Consider the following 16,654-nt stretch of genomic DNA (forward strand, 5'->3'; position numbering starts at 1 on the left):
CAGTGAAGATCAAACAGCACACTGTAGGAACAAGAAGAAAGATGATTTTTATTACTGGAGGGGGGCTTTAACATTATTGATACAGACATGAAAAGGGCATATTCTCATTAACTATATTAGTCCATTGCAAATAAATAAGCAGAATATATTCAATATATTGGAGCCTATCATTAGAAAACAGAAGGAGTTAATAAATAGCCAGCACCATGTTGACTTTAGGCAATGATGTTCCCTTATATCTACAGTCAGTGGATGTTCCTCATTGCGCTTCGGCTCTGTTCCTACCGGAAGCGGTGTATTGTGTGTGCGTGTAGCTTTACTGTCACCCACAGCTGTAGGTGGAGCGAAGGAGGCGACAGAACAGCTCTGTCAAGAACTTTTCAGAGTCCACACTGTCGCCTTTTGCAGCGTCGTTTAGCTGAAGAACAAAGTCCAGATAAACGGCGGTGTAGACGGAGAAACGTGAGTCGGACTCGGACACAGCCATGGACGGTGAGTGGAGCCAGATTTATGGTGCTCGGCCCGTTCACTCAGCCTGGAGAGGAGAGGTGAAACTGTACGGGGAGTTGTTTTGCGCACAGGGAAAGCCCCGCTAACATTTGGCATTTGCGCTAACAGGATGAGTGTTCCCGGACAGTAAGCTAACGTACAGTAGGAAGTTTGCCGTACTTTATTAAGCTGTCCCGGCGCTCACCGGGTCAACTTTGCTGTTAGGTTGCTTGTATTTCTCCCTGTGTGTAGCTAGCTCACCTGGCACGGGTGAACCAAACAGTGTCGAGCTGCCAAGAGGCCTGTTGGTTTAGTCCACCCATGGATTTCCATGTTGCGACCGAAATCTCGTTCAAAAACCACGCAATTTATGGGTCATCTGTTTATTTAGGGACATATGCGAGTTACGAATCACATTCTAAAAGTATGACTGTCATTGTGAATAACTTTTCTAGAGTTCGGTCAACATGTTACACAGCAGGTAGCTTTCGTTTCAATTAAATCTGTCCTGTTATAAATGCTCCGCGCAGCTCGCAACCGCCCACCTCAGTGTTGGCGAACGGAAATTATGGAAATAACACAGCTTACTTTCGCACGTTGTGGTGAAATACAAGCTGCTTAGTGGGACATGTGTATGCCGATGTGTAGAGTCACTTGTGACTATTTTAAAACTGCCAGTGTTTCTATTTTATATCACATTTACCTGTCCATGCAAGCTAAAGAACAGTATTAGCACGGTTCTATAATGGAGTTTTGGTACATTATTAGCTTTCATCATTATACGTTTCCAAATCACAGGCCTCCCAAAATAGACACTGTTACATACATGATATATCCATGTCTGTCATATGGAAGAAGACAGTGAAATTGATTATCAAAGATCAATATTATCACAAAATGTCAACAGTGTGTGACAAACAATAATAAAATCACCTGTAGAGGCAGTGAGGTCTTTGTTAGGGCAATTAGAGGAAAGTGACTCACAGCCTGTCTCGGATGCTTCAGTTGTGTTTTGATATAAGCCCATTCAGTGATCTCTGAAGGCCTAATTGGAAGGATGTGGTAGACACTTTCACTTTCACAATGCCAGACTCAATAAAGAGTTAACTCACATAATATAATGTTGAATCGTGTGGGGCTTGTTTCACCCTTTTCACATTCATCCCTTTCTGGACTAACGCTAAAAGACAAAGACGAATACCTTTCCCCTACATTCTGTACGTTTGGTCTGAGGCTGGGAAGCAGGCATGTTACAACTTGGGAAGTATCCTTTCCTAATTGAGCAAGTCCTACTAGCTGATGGGTGGAGCTTCGGCTACCTGATCCTCTGTCACACCTCGATTCCTTCCGTGAATCTCAACAATTCATTAACCGAGTACCTGAAACTAGAGTGCTGCCTTCTCTTCGCCCACAATGGAGGCTCTATGCTATAAGGCGGGTAATTTGACACCGACATTATTACACCCTGCCCGTCATTGTTTGCTTTATTCTGCACTTCTTCTTCTCTCCGAGCTTGGCAGGCAGTTTATGACGAGCAGTTATATTTAGCTGGGAAGCCCTTGTCTCTCAGCATCCTTTGACCTCTTTGGATGCTGAGCCGTCTTGTAGATTTCCACCCTGACCACACCGCAAATGACAAACTCTTGCTAAACCACAAATATGTGCTGAAAGCTGCTTTTGCTTTGTGTCACCCGTGCTGTAACCGTGTGTTTTGTGTCATGTACTGCAGATGGTAAACCACTAATCTCTCTAAGACTTTGACTAACAAGTGGTCCTTGCTTTCTCTCCACCATAGGTGTGTATGGATGGGGCCTGAACCCCCTCAACCCAGGTAAGAATCAGTTCCCGTAAGTAATCAGTGCGCTGCATAAATCAGCACTGATAGTGACTGCAGACTTTTCATGAGTAAACATTTCTGCACTCCGCGTACTGATGGTTGATGACGCAGCTGTTTCTGTGTTGACACACCGACTCAAGTGAAGCGGTGTCGACAGGGAGTGTTTCACAATCTGGATACTGTGTGTTTACCAAAACACTGCTTTTAAGTGGCATTGTTCTTCTCTCGTCCATCAGTCCAAACGGGGAACCCCTTCATAGAGATCATCGAGCAGCCGAAGCAGAGGGGGATGAGGTTCCGCTACAAGTGTGAGGGACGTTCAGCCGGCAGCATCCCCGGAGAGAAGAGCAACGACACCACTAAGACCCACCCAGCCATCAAGGTGAGCAGGATGCAGAGCATGGGGTCTGGCTGTGGTCCATTCAGTGCAGCTACAATTACATAATAGGCATAGGTACTTTGGTTTAAGTTCAGGTAAACATATTCTTTACCACTATACTACCACACTAATCAAATATAAATAAATCTGCTGACTATGGGGCGGATCAGGGCTGTATGCAACTAGAGAAACTTTAAGAACTTCTGATTTTTGATTTTTTTTTTCTGAACAGACCAAAAATAGGGAAATTGAGACATTAATAAATATATATATATAATTTTTTTTTTTTTCTTTTTTTTTGACATGTTTTGACAGTTGATTTTACAAGTATCCAGTATGGATAATGTAGTTTTTATGAGTATCATCAGAATAAAATGTGCCAATATCTGTTTTCTATTAAACAATAGATAAAGCAACTTTTATTTTAGAAAAACCTATTCTGTAAATAATTCTTATATTGTTGTGGTCAGAAACTCTGCTCTGAAGCTAAATTCTGACATTCTCTTCTTAAACAATAAAAATTCACTGGTTCCAGCTTCTAAAAAGTGAACCTTATCTGGTTCTGTCTGTCTTCTATGATAGTAACTGAATACCTTTGTGTCCTGTGCTGTTGGTTGGACAAAACAAGACATGTGAATACATCACCATGGGTTCTGAAAATTTGTAATGAAGACATTTTTAAATTCACTCTTTTGGTTGATATTTTATAAACCAAACGAAAATAAGCAATAAATTAATTGATCATGAAAATTAAGACTTTTTTCAGTTGTCATACTTTGGCAGAGGTCAAGAATGAAACAACAGACATCCACCCTTTGCCCTTTGGAATCATTGAAGTAAGACATATTCCTCCGACAGGTGCACAACTACAACGGCCCCCTGCGTGTTCGCATCTCGCTGGTGACGAAGAATCCACCGCACAAGCCGCACCCTCACGAGCTGGTTGGGAAAGACTGCAAGCATGGCTACTACGAGGCCGACCTGCAGGAGAGAAGAATACACAGGTAGGTGTGCACAAAAGACAAGGACATTCGACTCACATGCTTCAGAGGAACTTAGGGAAGTGATGCATCTGTCACAGCAGTGTTTAAAATGACACCGACAGAGCAGCCGGAATGAGTCCTAAAACCCAGAACTGAGTTAACATTTTTGCACTTCTGGTTCCCTCTTATTGAACTCAATCAGTTTTTTGAATTGATTTCAGGTTAGATGACTGAATTAAGGTCTGTGGTTAACACAAGCTTAAGAGATTTTCGCCTTTTGCCCAACAACACAAAATACATCAGTACATACCCCAGCTCTGAAGCTAACAAGTGGCTAAATGACACTACAGAGCTTACAGCCTTGTTGTGTGTATACTTGCAAACCATCTCATTGGCTTTTTGTCGAACGAACTGGGGCGATGCTGACTTCCAGGATGGCCTACAATAGAGACCTTCTTTGCAGCACTCTGTTAACTCGGAGGAAACTGCAGCTCCACTTCAAAACAAGGTGGAATTTGATAGAGATTGACCTAGATAAGGATGTGTTTACTGTCTCCTTGGTAAAACTAGTCAACGGCTGCATTGTGGGTTCGGAGATGAGCAAAACATTAAACTACCTAACGACTACTTGCTTGATTTGCTGTCTTTCACTGTCACAATCAAGAACTTCAAAAAAAGCAAAGTATTCTGGGTACTTTCACATGGATACAAGCTATTTTTAACTACATGATGTTTAAACCTGATATTGCATCATTCAACCAGGTTATCTGGCCAGACAGAGGGAAGTGTGTTTGTCAGTGTACCTTTTATCACCAGTGTGATGAAATTCAAACAATGTGTGCTGCCCTTCACTGCATTGTGATACAAAGTGTACTCGATATTAGTCATTTGTTTTTCACGTTAAAAGATTGGCATGGCATTGATAGCTGCATAGAAGCTCTACATTACAATCTGAGTTGTAAAGTCTGCTTGACCCAACAAACCAAAGTTAGACTAGAGTTATATGGTAGTTTATCTTCAGTTCTAGGCTGACAGGAGTCTAAATAACAAGATTTCTACTTGACATTATAGTAATAATGTGCATTATGAGGATGGGGCCTTTAAGTAAGAGAGAAAATGATTTTCTCAAAATATAAGTCCTTATTCTCAAGCTCTAACCTTAGTTTTATTTAAATATCACATAAAACGGATAATGAAAACTGATCAAATAAAATATCATATCATAACAAATGCTTTAGATATGTTCACTATGTAAAAAATATGAGGGAATAGGCAGAAAAGTGCAAATTATTGAAAGGCTGATTGATAAACATTCAGTTTAGTAAGATATTCTGGCATGGAGGCCAAAATGTGTAATAAAACTTTTTTCTTTTCTAAGATAACAGTAACAAATTGGAGTTTGAAAACAGGCCTCTGATCATTGCAGATAGAAGGAGCTAGGCCATGTTTTTGCAAACTGGCAGTGGAGACCGGTCAGGAATACAGCCAGGAAAGAGGGAGGCTTCCACTGATTAAATAACTGTGGTGGAAGTGGAAGGAGGATGGCACGGAATGTCTTTGAAGAAAAGGTCAAATGGTTCTCATTTAAAAAAAAAAAAGATAAGAATACTCATTACAAGAAGACTTTAAACACTTAACACTGGGTGTGTTTAAAGGTGATTACCAGTGTGCTAAAGCAGTGCTTATGGGCAGAAATTAAATCCAGTGTTAAGCTTTTACATTGTTTCCAAGTGTATTATATTATTGGAGGTCTAAAATATCTTCATCTATTGGTAGTGCACTTGAAGTCTAGTATTTTTCCACTTCCACTCCACTTTCATAAACTGTGCTCTCAACTTGTGATCAGTGACCCATAGTGATGATGTTTTATTAGTTTTAAATGGGGATTTTATGAGAACAAAAGTGCTCCATTAACCCCAGTTTTAATTTTCTTTGCACCTCCACATTGTGCAAATACTATACATACATACACCGTGTATAAACTGCATTGGTCCCTGAGTAATTTTTCACATAAAGAAAAAAAGAAAAAGAAAGTCATAAGGGTTTATAATATCAAATGTTGCTGCTATTACGAATGAGAAAGTACATGTATGATTTTGTGGTGTCTGTGTTTTAGTTTCAGTCTTAGACTGTATTTGCTTTCAGTTTTCAGAACCTAGGCATACAGTGTGTCAAGAAGAAGGATGTGAATGAGGCCATCACTTGCAGGCTGCAGACCAATAATAACCCCTTCAACAGTAAGTGGCCGTGCTTAAAACTGAGTGTACAACACAAAGCTGCTCATTGTGTGAAAAGTCGCAGTGCAGTGTGGAGACGGTCCCTAAATGTCAAAGTTTTACTGAACTAGAAGTTTAAATAGGCATAAAAATGTCCATTCTTTCAAAAAAAATTAGCACAAAAAATATATCGTTAGCTTGAATTAAGTAGCAAGGCTGAAAACTTAGCTTAAAAATGGCGGTTCTCATACAAGACAATGGTAACATACTGTAGCAGGATAGATGCTTTTTAGCTAATGTCAAGCTAGCTAGTGTAATGGATCGATTTTATGGAGAGAGTGATATCTTTACTCTATAACTGTGTCTGTCTGTCCTCCTATTTATACGTTTATAGGTTATTTTTCAACCTGTAGCCAGTTTAGCTTGTACCTTCGCTGCGCTAATAAGTTGTTAGCAAAAGCGGTGATAGCCATAGATACAGAAAGAAAGAAGTGACTCGATTTGACATGCGTCTGCGCAGCCGCCACATTGGGGAGGTCAAGATCTCGCTAGTGAGATTCAGGCTTCACTACAAAATCGAAAATGTGTCAATATCCATACTCATAGATATAGAAGTTTCTATTAAAAACAGGTTTTTGTATTCTTATGGTCAAACATTTAGCCCTGAAGCTCAATTCTGAGGCTGGTCTGTAAATAGTTTTATAATAAATATATCAACTTCTTAAGGTAAGGTCAGTACATGTACCACCACCTACTACCACAGCGGCCCGGGTTTTGATTTCTTCTCTCTCTCCCCCTTTCCTGTCTACCTTCGGCTTTCGCTTTCCATTTAAGTGATTAAAAACAAAATGCTTGTGACTAAAAAAATATTTGACTGATTACCAGCTGTTTACATTATGAGGCCCCAAAAAATCCTTAAAATACAGTCACAATAACAAGAGGAATCGAACTTTGTTACTTTCACCTCTGGCTGATATTAAAATACTGACAGCCTACATATGACAGGATGCAGTGTCTGCCAGACTGCTGTGTTGCCTGACTGTGCACCCCACCCTTTCCCTGCTGTGTCTTGGCTGCAGTTCCCGAGGCGAAGGTATGGGAGGAGGAGTTTGACCTGAATTCGGTCCGGCTTTGCTTCCAGGCCTCCATCACTCTGCCCACGGGGGAGCTGTTTCCTCTGGACCCTGTGGTTTCGCAGCCCATCTATGACAACAGTGAGAAGACAACACGCACACACACTTACATACACAGTATCCTGCAACCATAAACTCCCTCAGATACTCTTTGTTCCTCTTTCTATGTATTGTCTTTGTACATTTATGGTCAACCTGGATGTTTTTACAAGAATTAGTCTCTAGTAGTAAGAGTGAGTAAGTATATAATATATTACTTACATATACAAATACAAACAAAAAAGAAAAGAAAGAAAGATTTTTTGGCTGCCCAGGCATTATTGATATTGGTTTTGAGTCAGTCGTATCCCAGAGTCCTCTGCATCTAGAAGGTGTCTGATGTCTTACAGGGGCCCCAAACACGGCTGAGCTAAAGATCTGCCGAATCAACCGCAACTCTGGAAGCTGCAAAGGAGGGGATGAAATCTTTCTGCTATGTGACAAAGTGCAAAAAGGTACCATCTGCCTGTTCATCACACACTCTACTTTCACATCTGTCCATAAATAGAACTGAAAGCTGACTCAGCAGATAAAGCTCGATATAATGGCGGAAAACCTTTCACACCCACCAAGATGTGAGTGGGAGTTATTCTACTGACTGTACACTGGGTAGTGGGCTAGAAATAGAACCCTGACTTTCATAATGTTGCTTACTACATGTGATGATGTGATTACTGAGATGCTCATAGCTGCCCAGTGGGTTTCTGTTCATTCAGTGGAGATGATGAAATAGCTCAGTGGATTTAAACTGGAGGTTATTTAACACTATTGACTAAATAAAAGGGACATTTTTGAATCCAGTTGAAGTGTCAGTGTATTGGTTTGTTTAACTTTGCATTCGTTCTACTTGTGGCACAAGCTGGATTTTTGACAATTTAATTATGTTATTTATCTGTTCCTTTTTGCTAACTATTAAGACTGCTCACTTACTAACTAGCTAGTTTACACACGCTCAACACCTGCTGTTATGATGTCGCAGCTGCTCAGTAGGCTCGTTCGAGATGAACTGCGGATGAGATAAGGCGGTGGCAGCGGCGGCAGGAGGCGGTTACAGAGCTGTAGTCAGGTCGGACAGTTTCAAAGAATATACAGGAAGTCACAGATATGTTTACATCCTGTTAGATCATCTTGAGGCTACCTGTAGTTTGAAGACCACAAGCCAATTAGCTCTTTGATCAGGTGAAACCCAGCCGTTTCCCATCATGCCCTGGGCAGTTGGTGGAGAGCAACTGCAACATGCGCCTCGAACTCGTGAGGTTATTGTCGCCCATCTGTGCACGATGTCAGAGGAAGTCGGCATCAAGTTGGACACAAATCTAACCAGCATGCATTGTGCCTGGCTCATCTTAAATGAGCCCAATATGTTACTTGTTAGTACACGCAAAAGCCTCCATTTTTTACTTACCAGAAGGAATTGCCTGCTTTTACTTGCGGCCACAGGAGAATAAATCCCACAATCATAATTCACCTTAAATTGTCTGTTTAGGCATGTTTAGGCTTGAAGGTAAATGCTCATTTCTACTTTAAGTCACAGTTTTGAAACCCTCATTTAAGTGAGACTGTAACTTCTGAAAGATAAAATAACACATTTGTCCTCCCACAAACGGAAAATGTATTAAACCCCACGCTTACGCATGTAGCCTCACTTGGTCTGGTATGACCTACAGCTTATGGAAACTAGTATTAGCACAGTTTAGACCAGATTTATATTGGTTTGCCTTTTCAACATTTACATCCATTAAGGAGAGGATACATTACATACATACATACAAGACAACAAATTGAAGAATTATGATGACTTTGCACAACATCATTACATCTATTCACCACAGTAATCCCATTATAAATGTACATACATTTAGGTTCATGTAATGACATCAAAATAAATATAATAATAAATAGTGTAAAGGATACAGAAAAGAAAAGAAAAAACATTCAAAGTTAGACTGGTGTTTAATAGATCGTTACTGAGTCAGTGTGACTTTGACTATTGATTACTTGTGCCACTGTTACACTACATTTTACCATTTACTATTGTCATCATTGTCATAATTGATTTAGGAGAAATATAAAATGGAATGTGTCAAGGTGTGTCAGGTTCCTCTGTCACTATTAATCAAATGGTGTTGTGAAGTCTTTATATACTTTAAATTCTGGGGCACAGAATTTTTGTTTCCTTTCCAAGCAATTACTTTTATTTAAATTGTGGTCACTATGTTTAATACGTGTGGCTTTAGGGTGTTTTACTGACCACCGACAAAAAGCTCTAAAAACCCACTGTAGGAGAGTGACTATTGGATGCAACACGACTCCACATGAATGCTAATGTTAAGTGTGCTGGATGTGTAAACAGGAAACTGTTTGCTAACAAATCCACCATAACTTTATAATGTAATATTGGCAATGTTGTGTTTCCAGCTTGATCCTCTGGCCCCAAAAAAATGAATGCAGCTTGTGCATTTCAAAAACCTCTGCTCTCAGCTAACACGTCATGCATACCAGCAGTGTGAAGTTATATTTTTGGCCACCACCAGCGTTGCACGTTAGGTTTCGTTGCCTGTTGCATTGTCTGCTGTGTGTAATGCAATTCGTGCCTGCCACATCCGTATACTGGAGGTAAAAACATTTCTTCGCATTATCTCTTATTAATTAACACTATTTAAACATTTTAAATTAGTACTTTCCCTCAGTTATTTGTTATTTTATCATGGCAGGCGTACGTGCTGTACAACATGTGCTTTGTATTTTGGACATGGGGACACTCCCGTGAGGACTCCATGGCTCAACTTAAGCTACGATGCACATTACGTTAATGTGGAAAAAGCTCAAGGTCCTGATCTCTCTAGGAGAATGTCATATACTTATTTCCACATCAAGCAGAGCCATCACACTTTTACGTCAAACACCCCTTTAAGTCTGACTTCTGAATCTAATACTCTAAGATTAACATAATGAATAACTCTAAGTTGTCAAACTTTGTGTTGCATCCCAGCAAAAGTGATGTCTTTAGCTCTTGTACTTTGATGATGGCAAAGCACGCAGCTGGTTTTGCATCGCCACTGTAAAGGAAAATACCTCTGTATGACCAATGTCCATCCTCATCTCCTTACGTTTCCCCATTTTCTGACCCCCTGCAGAGGACATCGAGGTGCGTTTCTTCCAGGACTCCTGGGAGGGAAAGGGCTCTTTCTCCCAGGCTGATGTCCACAGACAGGTGGCCATTGTGTTCCGCACACCGCCGTACCGCGACACTAACCTCTCTGCGCCCATTAGTGTCAAGATGCAGCTCCGCCGGCCCTCTGACCGTGAAGTCAGCGAGCCGGTGGACTTCCACTACCTGCCTGTCGACCCAGGTGAGAGGCAATGTTTTCATATGGAATCACATCACATAAGTTACCGATGACCGCTTTTCCTCTGAATATTTAACAGTCTCAAAGTAACTGAAAGTCTCATAACTGCTTTTTAAAAATGACCTCCTGTAGATGAATACAGGCTGAGTGAGAAGAGAAAGCGTACAGGGGACATGTTCCAGAGCCTGAAGCTGGGGCCCATGCTGTCTAGTGGTACGTTGATGAGAATTTTTTCTCTGCTCGATATATAATGATGTAATAGTGATTTCTTTTGTATGTAATATAATCACATCTGTCTGATTTTTAGTGTCCATTCCACAAGATAGACGGCACATAAGCCCAGCAAGGAGAACAGCCACAGCCAAGCCTCCATCAATGAACGCACAAGCTGGTGAGTCTTCATGTTACACACTGATGATTCTGTTCATTCGCTGCAGAGATTGGCTGTGATTCTAATAGAATTAAAAGTCAATGAATAGATGAGTCAATCGGCAACAATTTTGATAATGGATTCAGTCAGTTATCAAGCAGAAATGTTACATATTGTCTGGTTTCGGCTTCAATGACAAATGGATTGTAGAATATTTGTCAAAATAGTCCTCAAAGCTGGCGCCCAAATAGCTCACCGGTAGAGCTGGCGGACCATGTACCAAGGTTTGAATCCGACCTGCGGCCCCTTGCTGCAATGCTGCACTAATGATAATGTAAATGTACTGGAAATCTGAGATTTGGTTTTCACCTCTTTTTCCACCCCCTGTCTTAAAGACAGTGAATCTATGTAGCAACAGCGTTTATTTAGGAACACGCATAAACAGATGATTTGTATGTACATTTCTGCTGAAAGATTTCCAGCAGTGGAACTCACATTGCTTTTTGTGTTTGTCTCCAGCGGCTGTAGTGCCCCCTGGTGCCAGTGGAGCGAAACCCCAGCCCTCCTACCCCTACAATCAGCAAAGCCAGCTGTTCTCAGTGCAGCCCAAGGTAGAGTCCTCCCCCTCCAACTCTGCTGCAACCACAAACCAAACATGGAGGATCATGGAGAGCCTGAACCTGAGCTCCCAGCCCAAAGCCACTCCAGTGTCCCACTTCACAATGAGCCAGGTATCCTCCTCCTCCTCCTCCGCCACCACTGCCCCTGTCAACTCGGACTACTCAACCGTCAACCTGTCAGATCTTCATGAATTCTTCCCCAACATTTCCTCAGCCATGGCCCAGGAGCCGGCAGCCTCCCAGGGAAGCATGGCCTCCTCGCAGACCAGCAGCTCCTTCACCCTCCAGGCCTCTCAGTTCCGGGTGGACCCACCACTGGTTGACGATGACATCCCTGAGTTCCCTAGCTTTTCCGAAGCCCAGGCCCCAGGCGCTCTGGACAACCTAAACATGGATGACTTTGAGGACCTTCTGAACCCCACCCTCATGAACGAGAGTGGAAACGGCACCTCAATGTTGGCTCAAGCTTCCTGCCAGCAAGCTCCCAGCTCCTCTTTTGCTGCCCAGAACACTGCAGCATCCCAGAACACTTCTGACCCTGCCAGCAACCCAGGAAGCACCTGGATGAATTATCCCAACAGCATTGTCAACTTGCTCCAGAATGAGGTCATGAATGACATTGCACCCAACAGCAACCATCGGCCCGCTGTGCTGGATGAGCTCGACGAGCTGATGTCTGCCGACGAGGATCGTCTTATTTCCATTTTTAACAGCGGAAACCAAGCTAGGTTTGTGTCAGGACACCCAACTTAAGTTTGTGCATGTGATTTTATTATGGACATATTTACAAAGACCACTTGAGTCTGCTCCTTTAGCCTTCAGAACTACAACTCCTTTGTTGTTACTAAAGACAAAAAAAGGACACAAGGTGGATATGAAGTGCTGTAAGAGACAGAATGTAGCAAGACTGCTCCCTGTGAACATGAAATCCCAGCAAAGACTCTTTATGCTATTCAGTTCGCGGGGTTTGCCATCAGGCCTCATTTATACCGCTTGTCCAACAAACAATAAACCACAAGGCCGATGATCCGATTTCACCGCCCTTGTTGAGAATCAATGATTAACTTTTTCAGCCACTGTGTCAACCTGATGTTAGATTATCCACTAACAAATGTTTGTTTTATGAAGACAATTAGATCAGATGCATGTTTTCCTGTTGAGGTCATTGTCTGTGAAACATGTTAAGCATGTTGAACAGTTTGGTAGCTCTGGTCAATGCTACTGAAGTCTTTAAATGAATCGTTTGGTTTAAACAAAGTGGCTGGTATTTTCAAAGAATTTAATCAGTCAATGCAAATTATGTTCGTCATTGTTCTTTTCATTAAATATCCCGGTGTGTTTGGAGATTAGAATGTTGTCTGAAGGTCAGCAGGAACTGTAACAGCTTCCACATACCGGTGCCTTTGTTGAGTCGCAACAAAATGTAATGTGTTTAGAGCCAAATGAAGGTGTGTATGTAAATAATTATCAAACAAGCAACATTAATTAAGTACATGCTTATAGCAGTGAAGCTGTATCAGATCGGGTTTTTTGTGTCTGGCAATATAATTTCCTCTGGTCTCTAATCAGTTTTTCTACAGTTGTTTTATGAATAATCGCTGTAGTTTAACTCTTTTCAGACCTTCAGGTTAACTTGCTATACTCTGTAGTAAAACATGCTTTATTGACATGAAATTATGCCGTTTTATCCCAGTATGATGTAAGCAGATTATACTATATGCCTTTTTTTGCTGTAATGAATAATTAATTCTGTCAAAATTCCAAAACACTTTTCTTGGCAATAAAAACCACAACATACTAAGATGATCTGGTCTTCAAAAGTAGACTTTATTTGGCAACTCTGTTATCGTGGTTCAATACAAACCAAAAATATAAAGCCAAATAAATGAGACAAATGTATCGTGTAAAAAAAGAAACTTCATTGGAGCACGTGCATACAAATCAAGGATTTCTACAACCATCTTGTCAGGTAAGTGTTAGTGTCTAATAAACAAAACCTCAAGAATACAAATACTCTTACTTATGAATACAATATATTCAATACAAAAAAAAAGAGACAGTAATTCAGGTCACTTAGAAAATATTACAGCATGAGAATACGAGAGCGAAATGAGAGATTTAGTGCTTGTTTTTGACAAAAGGAAGAACTTGAGATCAAAATTCAACCACTGACTCAAAACGGTTTCAGTCAGCGAGCTGTACTGCACACCCCGACTCCTGGCATTACAAAGTGCCTCTTCATTTACCCATGCTGCAACACTATCCTCTTGTTCTCACAGGCTTATGTTACTTCAAGATTGGTGACTTTGTTGATGATGTGGGAACGCCTGGGTACGCACTCCAGGTCAAACTTGCTCTCGTATATGGTGGGGCAAATCTTCCAGCGGTTGTTTCGGTAGATTCCCAGGTATGTGTACACATCGGGCTTGTAGGAAAGAGCGCATTTGACCCCGGTGGCACGGATGACTGAGTCGAGCCTTATAACCTCGCTCTCGTCAGTGAAGTTCTGGTTGTAGGCACAAATGACCTGCTTGCCCTCTCCCTTGGGATTATGGGGACTGACTTTAACAAGGGAGATCTTCCCATCCAGGGCTGCTCTTGCCACACACTCCCAGGCATGGTCCAACTTGAAACCAGAGTCCAAATGCATCAGCCATTTGCCCGTGAGCACTGCGTGGTTCAGGGCCAACTCCTTCACTGTCTGGAAGCTGACAGGCCGGCCACTTGCCAAAAGTTTCTCCCAGCTCTCCTGGAGACCCGTGACATCCGCACCGCTGGGGCAGTGGCTTGTGCCCAGCACAGCTATCCACCCCACAGGGCTAACGCCACCTTTCTCATCACCAAATCTGTGCACTTGTGATGGCCTGTTGCTCTCCAGCCAGCCATCAAACTCGGATCTGGGAGTTCTTCTCGAGTCAAACACAATCCAGGGGTCCATGTCTGCAGCCATGGCCTCAGCTGCATAGCTCTCTGCAGCAAAGGGGGTCTCCGTCTCTGCATCCACAGGGGCCTCTTCCTCCTCCATAATGCTGTCAGTGTGCGGCTGTTAACGGGTCCTGGAGTATCCTGTTGAAAGGAGGAAGGTGTTGTGTTATTTGATATTGCTGTTTAGAGCCCCAGACAGACGTGGACAGCTGGATTGCTTGCGGGTGTTTACTAATGCTGCTAGCTAGCCTGCTACGTTAGCAGCACTTGTTCAATAGCTAACGTTTGTCCGCCTGCCGAGTCTTTCACAAACATAAGCTTTGATGTGCATTTCGCTTCTGTGTCGTCTTTAGGTAACATTCAGCGAAACACGAAGCTCCAATCACATATCGGAAGGTTTTTAACTGCTTGCCTCCAGTTTTGTTGTCGCTAACTAGCCGACTAGCTAGCCATTTTACCAATCGTCTATGTTCAGCTTCTTGACAAATTTGGAGAATTATTATTTACGGCCAGCTGTTGCCCACAGTTAAGGTTAAAGCATGCATCGTTTGCATGTGGACAAGAGGAATTATCGCACATTGGTCTCAAACAGTGGACTTTCGGGCTGAACCGACCTGCAGATGTTGAAGTTTGTTGTCCCGTGTTCTTCCGCACAAGCGCAGCCACACGGCGGGTCGCTGCTGTGACAAACTCCGCTCACACGTCTCACACTTTCACTATGTTGCCTTGCCTCACGACTAAATCATGTACCCCGGAATTTACTTATTCTTTCGATGAATGCGGCGCACAAATAAAGCAGTGAAGCTGCGTTTTAATCAACAAATACAATACAGATGCTGCTGTAGCCCGAGGTGTATGTATTAAAGCATCGTAAGTTAACGTAAAGTTACTGAATTGAATTACTTATCCAACAACTCTTCAGTGACAAATACCAGATTCTTCCGGGTGTGTTTATCCGCAAATACGCAAACACGCGTTCATTTGATAGTTTTAGTGTACATATCAAATAATCTTACATTATTAGCTGAAAGTTAACGCAATGTGTACATTATATTCCTGTACAAGTTGCGGGGCGCCGTGGTGCTTCAACCTAACGGCGCTATGACCCTGCGGAACCAAGCTGACCCGCCAGGCAACCGGGGACGAGTGACGACGACGTGCTAACGAGTTAGCCGGCTAGCTACTGCTATCTAGTGTGTGCGCGGTGGAGGTGATTTATACATGATATAGAATAATACTCCACAATATATTGCGTTTTATTTTAGGTGAGCCATCCAGGTCATATAATAATGCCCAGCAAAAAGAAGAAATACAACGCCAGATTCCCTCCGGTAAGTTTGAGCTTTACTGAACCGGTGTGAAGACTAGCTGGTGTTAGCACACTGTGAGGGAGAGCTAACTTGTTTGGTTAGCTTAAATGGGATCGGCCTGTTTTGTTGCCCAAAGAGCTAACGAGCTAACTAGCAAACGCTCGCTATGTATCAGTTAAATGTAAATGACACTAGTACCGTACCAGCGTCGTTGGTTTCACTGAGTTAACTAACTTCACGTGTCTTTGCACCCCAGTGTTTGCTAAGATAACGTTACATTAGAGGCGGCTAGCGAGCCCATCAGTTACCGTTGTTTTTAGCATGACAAGCTAAGTGAAACTAAACGTTAGAAATCTGTGCAAATCTGCTATTTCTAGCTGCATTATAGCAAACTTTTGAGTTGTTCGCAGCGGACACGCTACAGGAAATCTGTTCAACACGACGGGAACGAATAGTTTTAAACATGCCTGTTATGAAAGTCGTTTTTATCATGATGAAATGTGTGTCACTGCATTTTGATAAGATTCCAGTTCACAGGCTTTTCGTTTTGATACACAGAAAGCTAGCTTTAAGAGTGTTTATAATAAATAAAAACATGATAACACTTTATAGTGTCAATGTATTCACATGCACTGACTTGTGCTCACCTTCACCTTTTCTCATTACAGGCGAGGATTAAGAAGATTATGCAGACAGATGAAGAAATAGGCAAAGTGGCTGCAGCAGTACCTGTTATTATATGTATCCTTCCTGCCAAATATCTTCACTGTGCAAGGTCCAAAGGTCTGAATGCACAGAATGATGTTCAGTCTATCTAAACTGTAATGTTAATTTAGACAGGGGACTTCAAACTAATGGTCTGCCTTGGAGCTATATGAAAATGTTCAGCTTTCTCTGAGTTTAAAGTCGCTGTAAGCTGAACATCTGTGGGTTTTGGACTGCTGGCCAGACAAAAAAAAGACATTTGAAAAAGTCACTTTGGACTCTGGGAACTTGTGATGGG

General features: G+C 42.0%; 3 protein-coding genes across 4 annotated transcripts in view; 2 read left to right on the top strand and 1 right to left on the bottom strand.

Moving 5' to 3' along the window:
• Nucleotides 1–315: 315 nt before the first annotated feature.
• Nucleotides 316–12,329, top strand: rela (v-rel avian reticuloendotheliosis viral oncogene homolog A). The gene is made up of 11 exons (XM_035674832.1): nt 316–492; nt 2,285–2,320; nt 2,563–2,708; nt 3,564–3,709; nt 5,834–5,925; nt 6,984–7,118; nt 7,427–7,531; nt 10,214–10,429; nt 10,559–10,639; nt 10,734–10,817; nt 11,316–12,329. Exons 1-11 carry the CDS (start codon nt 486–488, stop codon nt 12,167–12,169), a joined length of 1,902 nt encoding a protein of 633 aa, XP_035530725.1. The 5' UTR covers nt 316–485; the 3' UTR covers nt 12,170–12,329.
• An 893-nt stretch (nt 12,330–13,222) lies between these two features.
• On the bottom strand, nt 13,223–14,476 carry cunh11orf68 (chromosome unknown C11orf68 homolog). The gene has a single exon (XM_035674833.1). The coding sequence runs from the start codon at nt 14,439–14,441 to the stop codon at nt 13,698–13,700; it is 744 nt and encodes a 247-aa protein (XP_035530726.1). The 5' UTR covers nt 14,442–14,476; the 3' UTR covers nt 13,223–13,697.
• Nucleotides 14,362–16,654, top strand: part of drap1 (DR1-associated protein 1 (negative cofactor 2 alpha)) — an 8,608-nt gene continuing 6,315 nt past the window's right edge. Inside the window, exons 1-3 of one of the 2 annotated variants that reach the window (XM_035674834.1) lie at nt 14,363–14,499; nt 15,607–15,672; nt 16,320–16,392. In XM_035674834.1, the coding sequence (XP_035530727.1) occupies nt 15,631–15,672; nt 16,320–16,392 (115 nt within the window). In that variant the 5' untranslated portion in view covers nt 14,363–14,499; nt 15,607–15,630. Of the gene's footprint in view, nt 14,500–15,606; nt 15,673–16,319; nt 16,393–16,654 lie in introns of both variants that reach the window. The other variant, XM_035674835.1, reaches the window with a different exon arrangement.

Source organism: Morone saxatilis, unplaced genomic scaffold (assembly GCF_004916995.1).
Source record: "Morone saxatilis isolate NCDOM2014 unplaced genomic scaffold, NCSU_SB_2.0 Contig4, whole genome shotgun sequence".
NCBI lineage: Eukaryota > Metazoa > Chordata > Actinopteri > Moronidae > Morone > Morone saxatilis.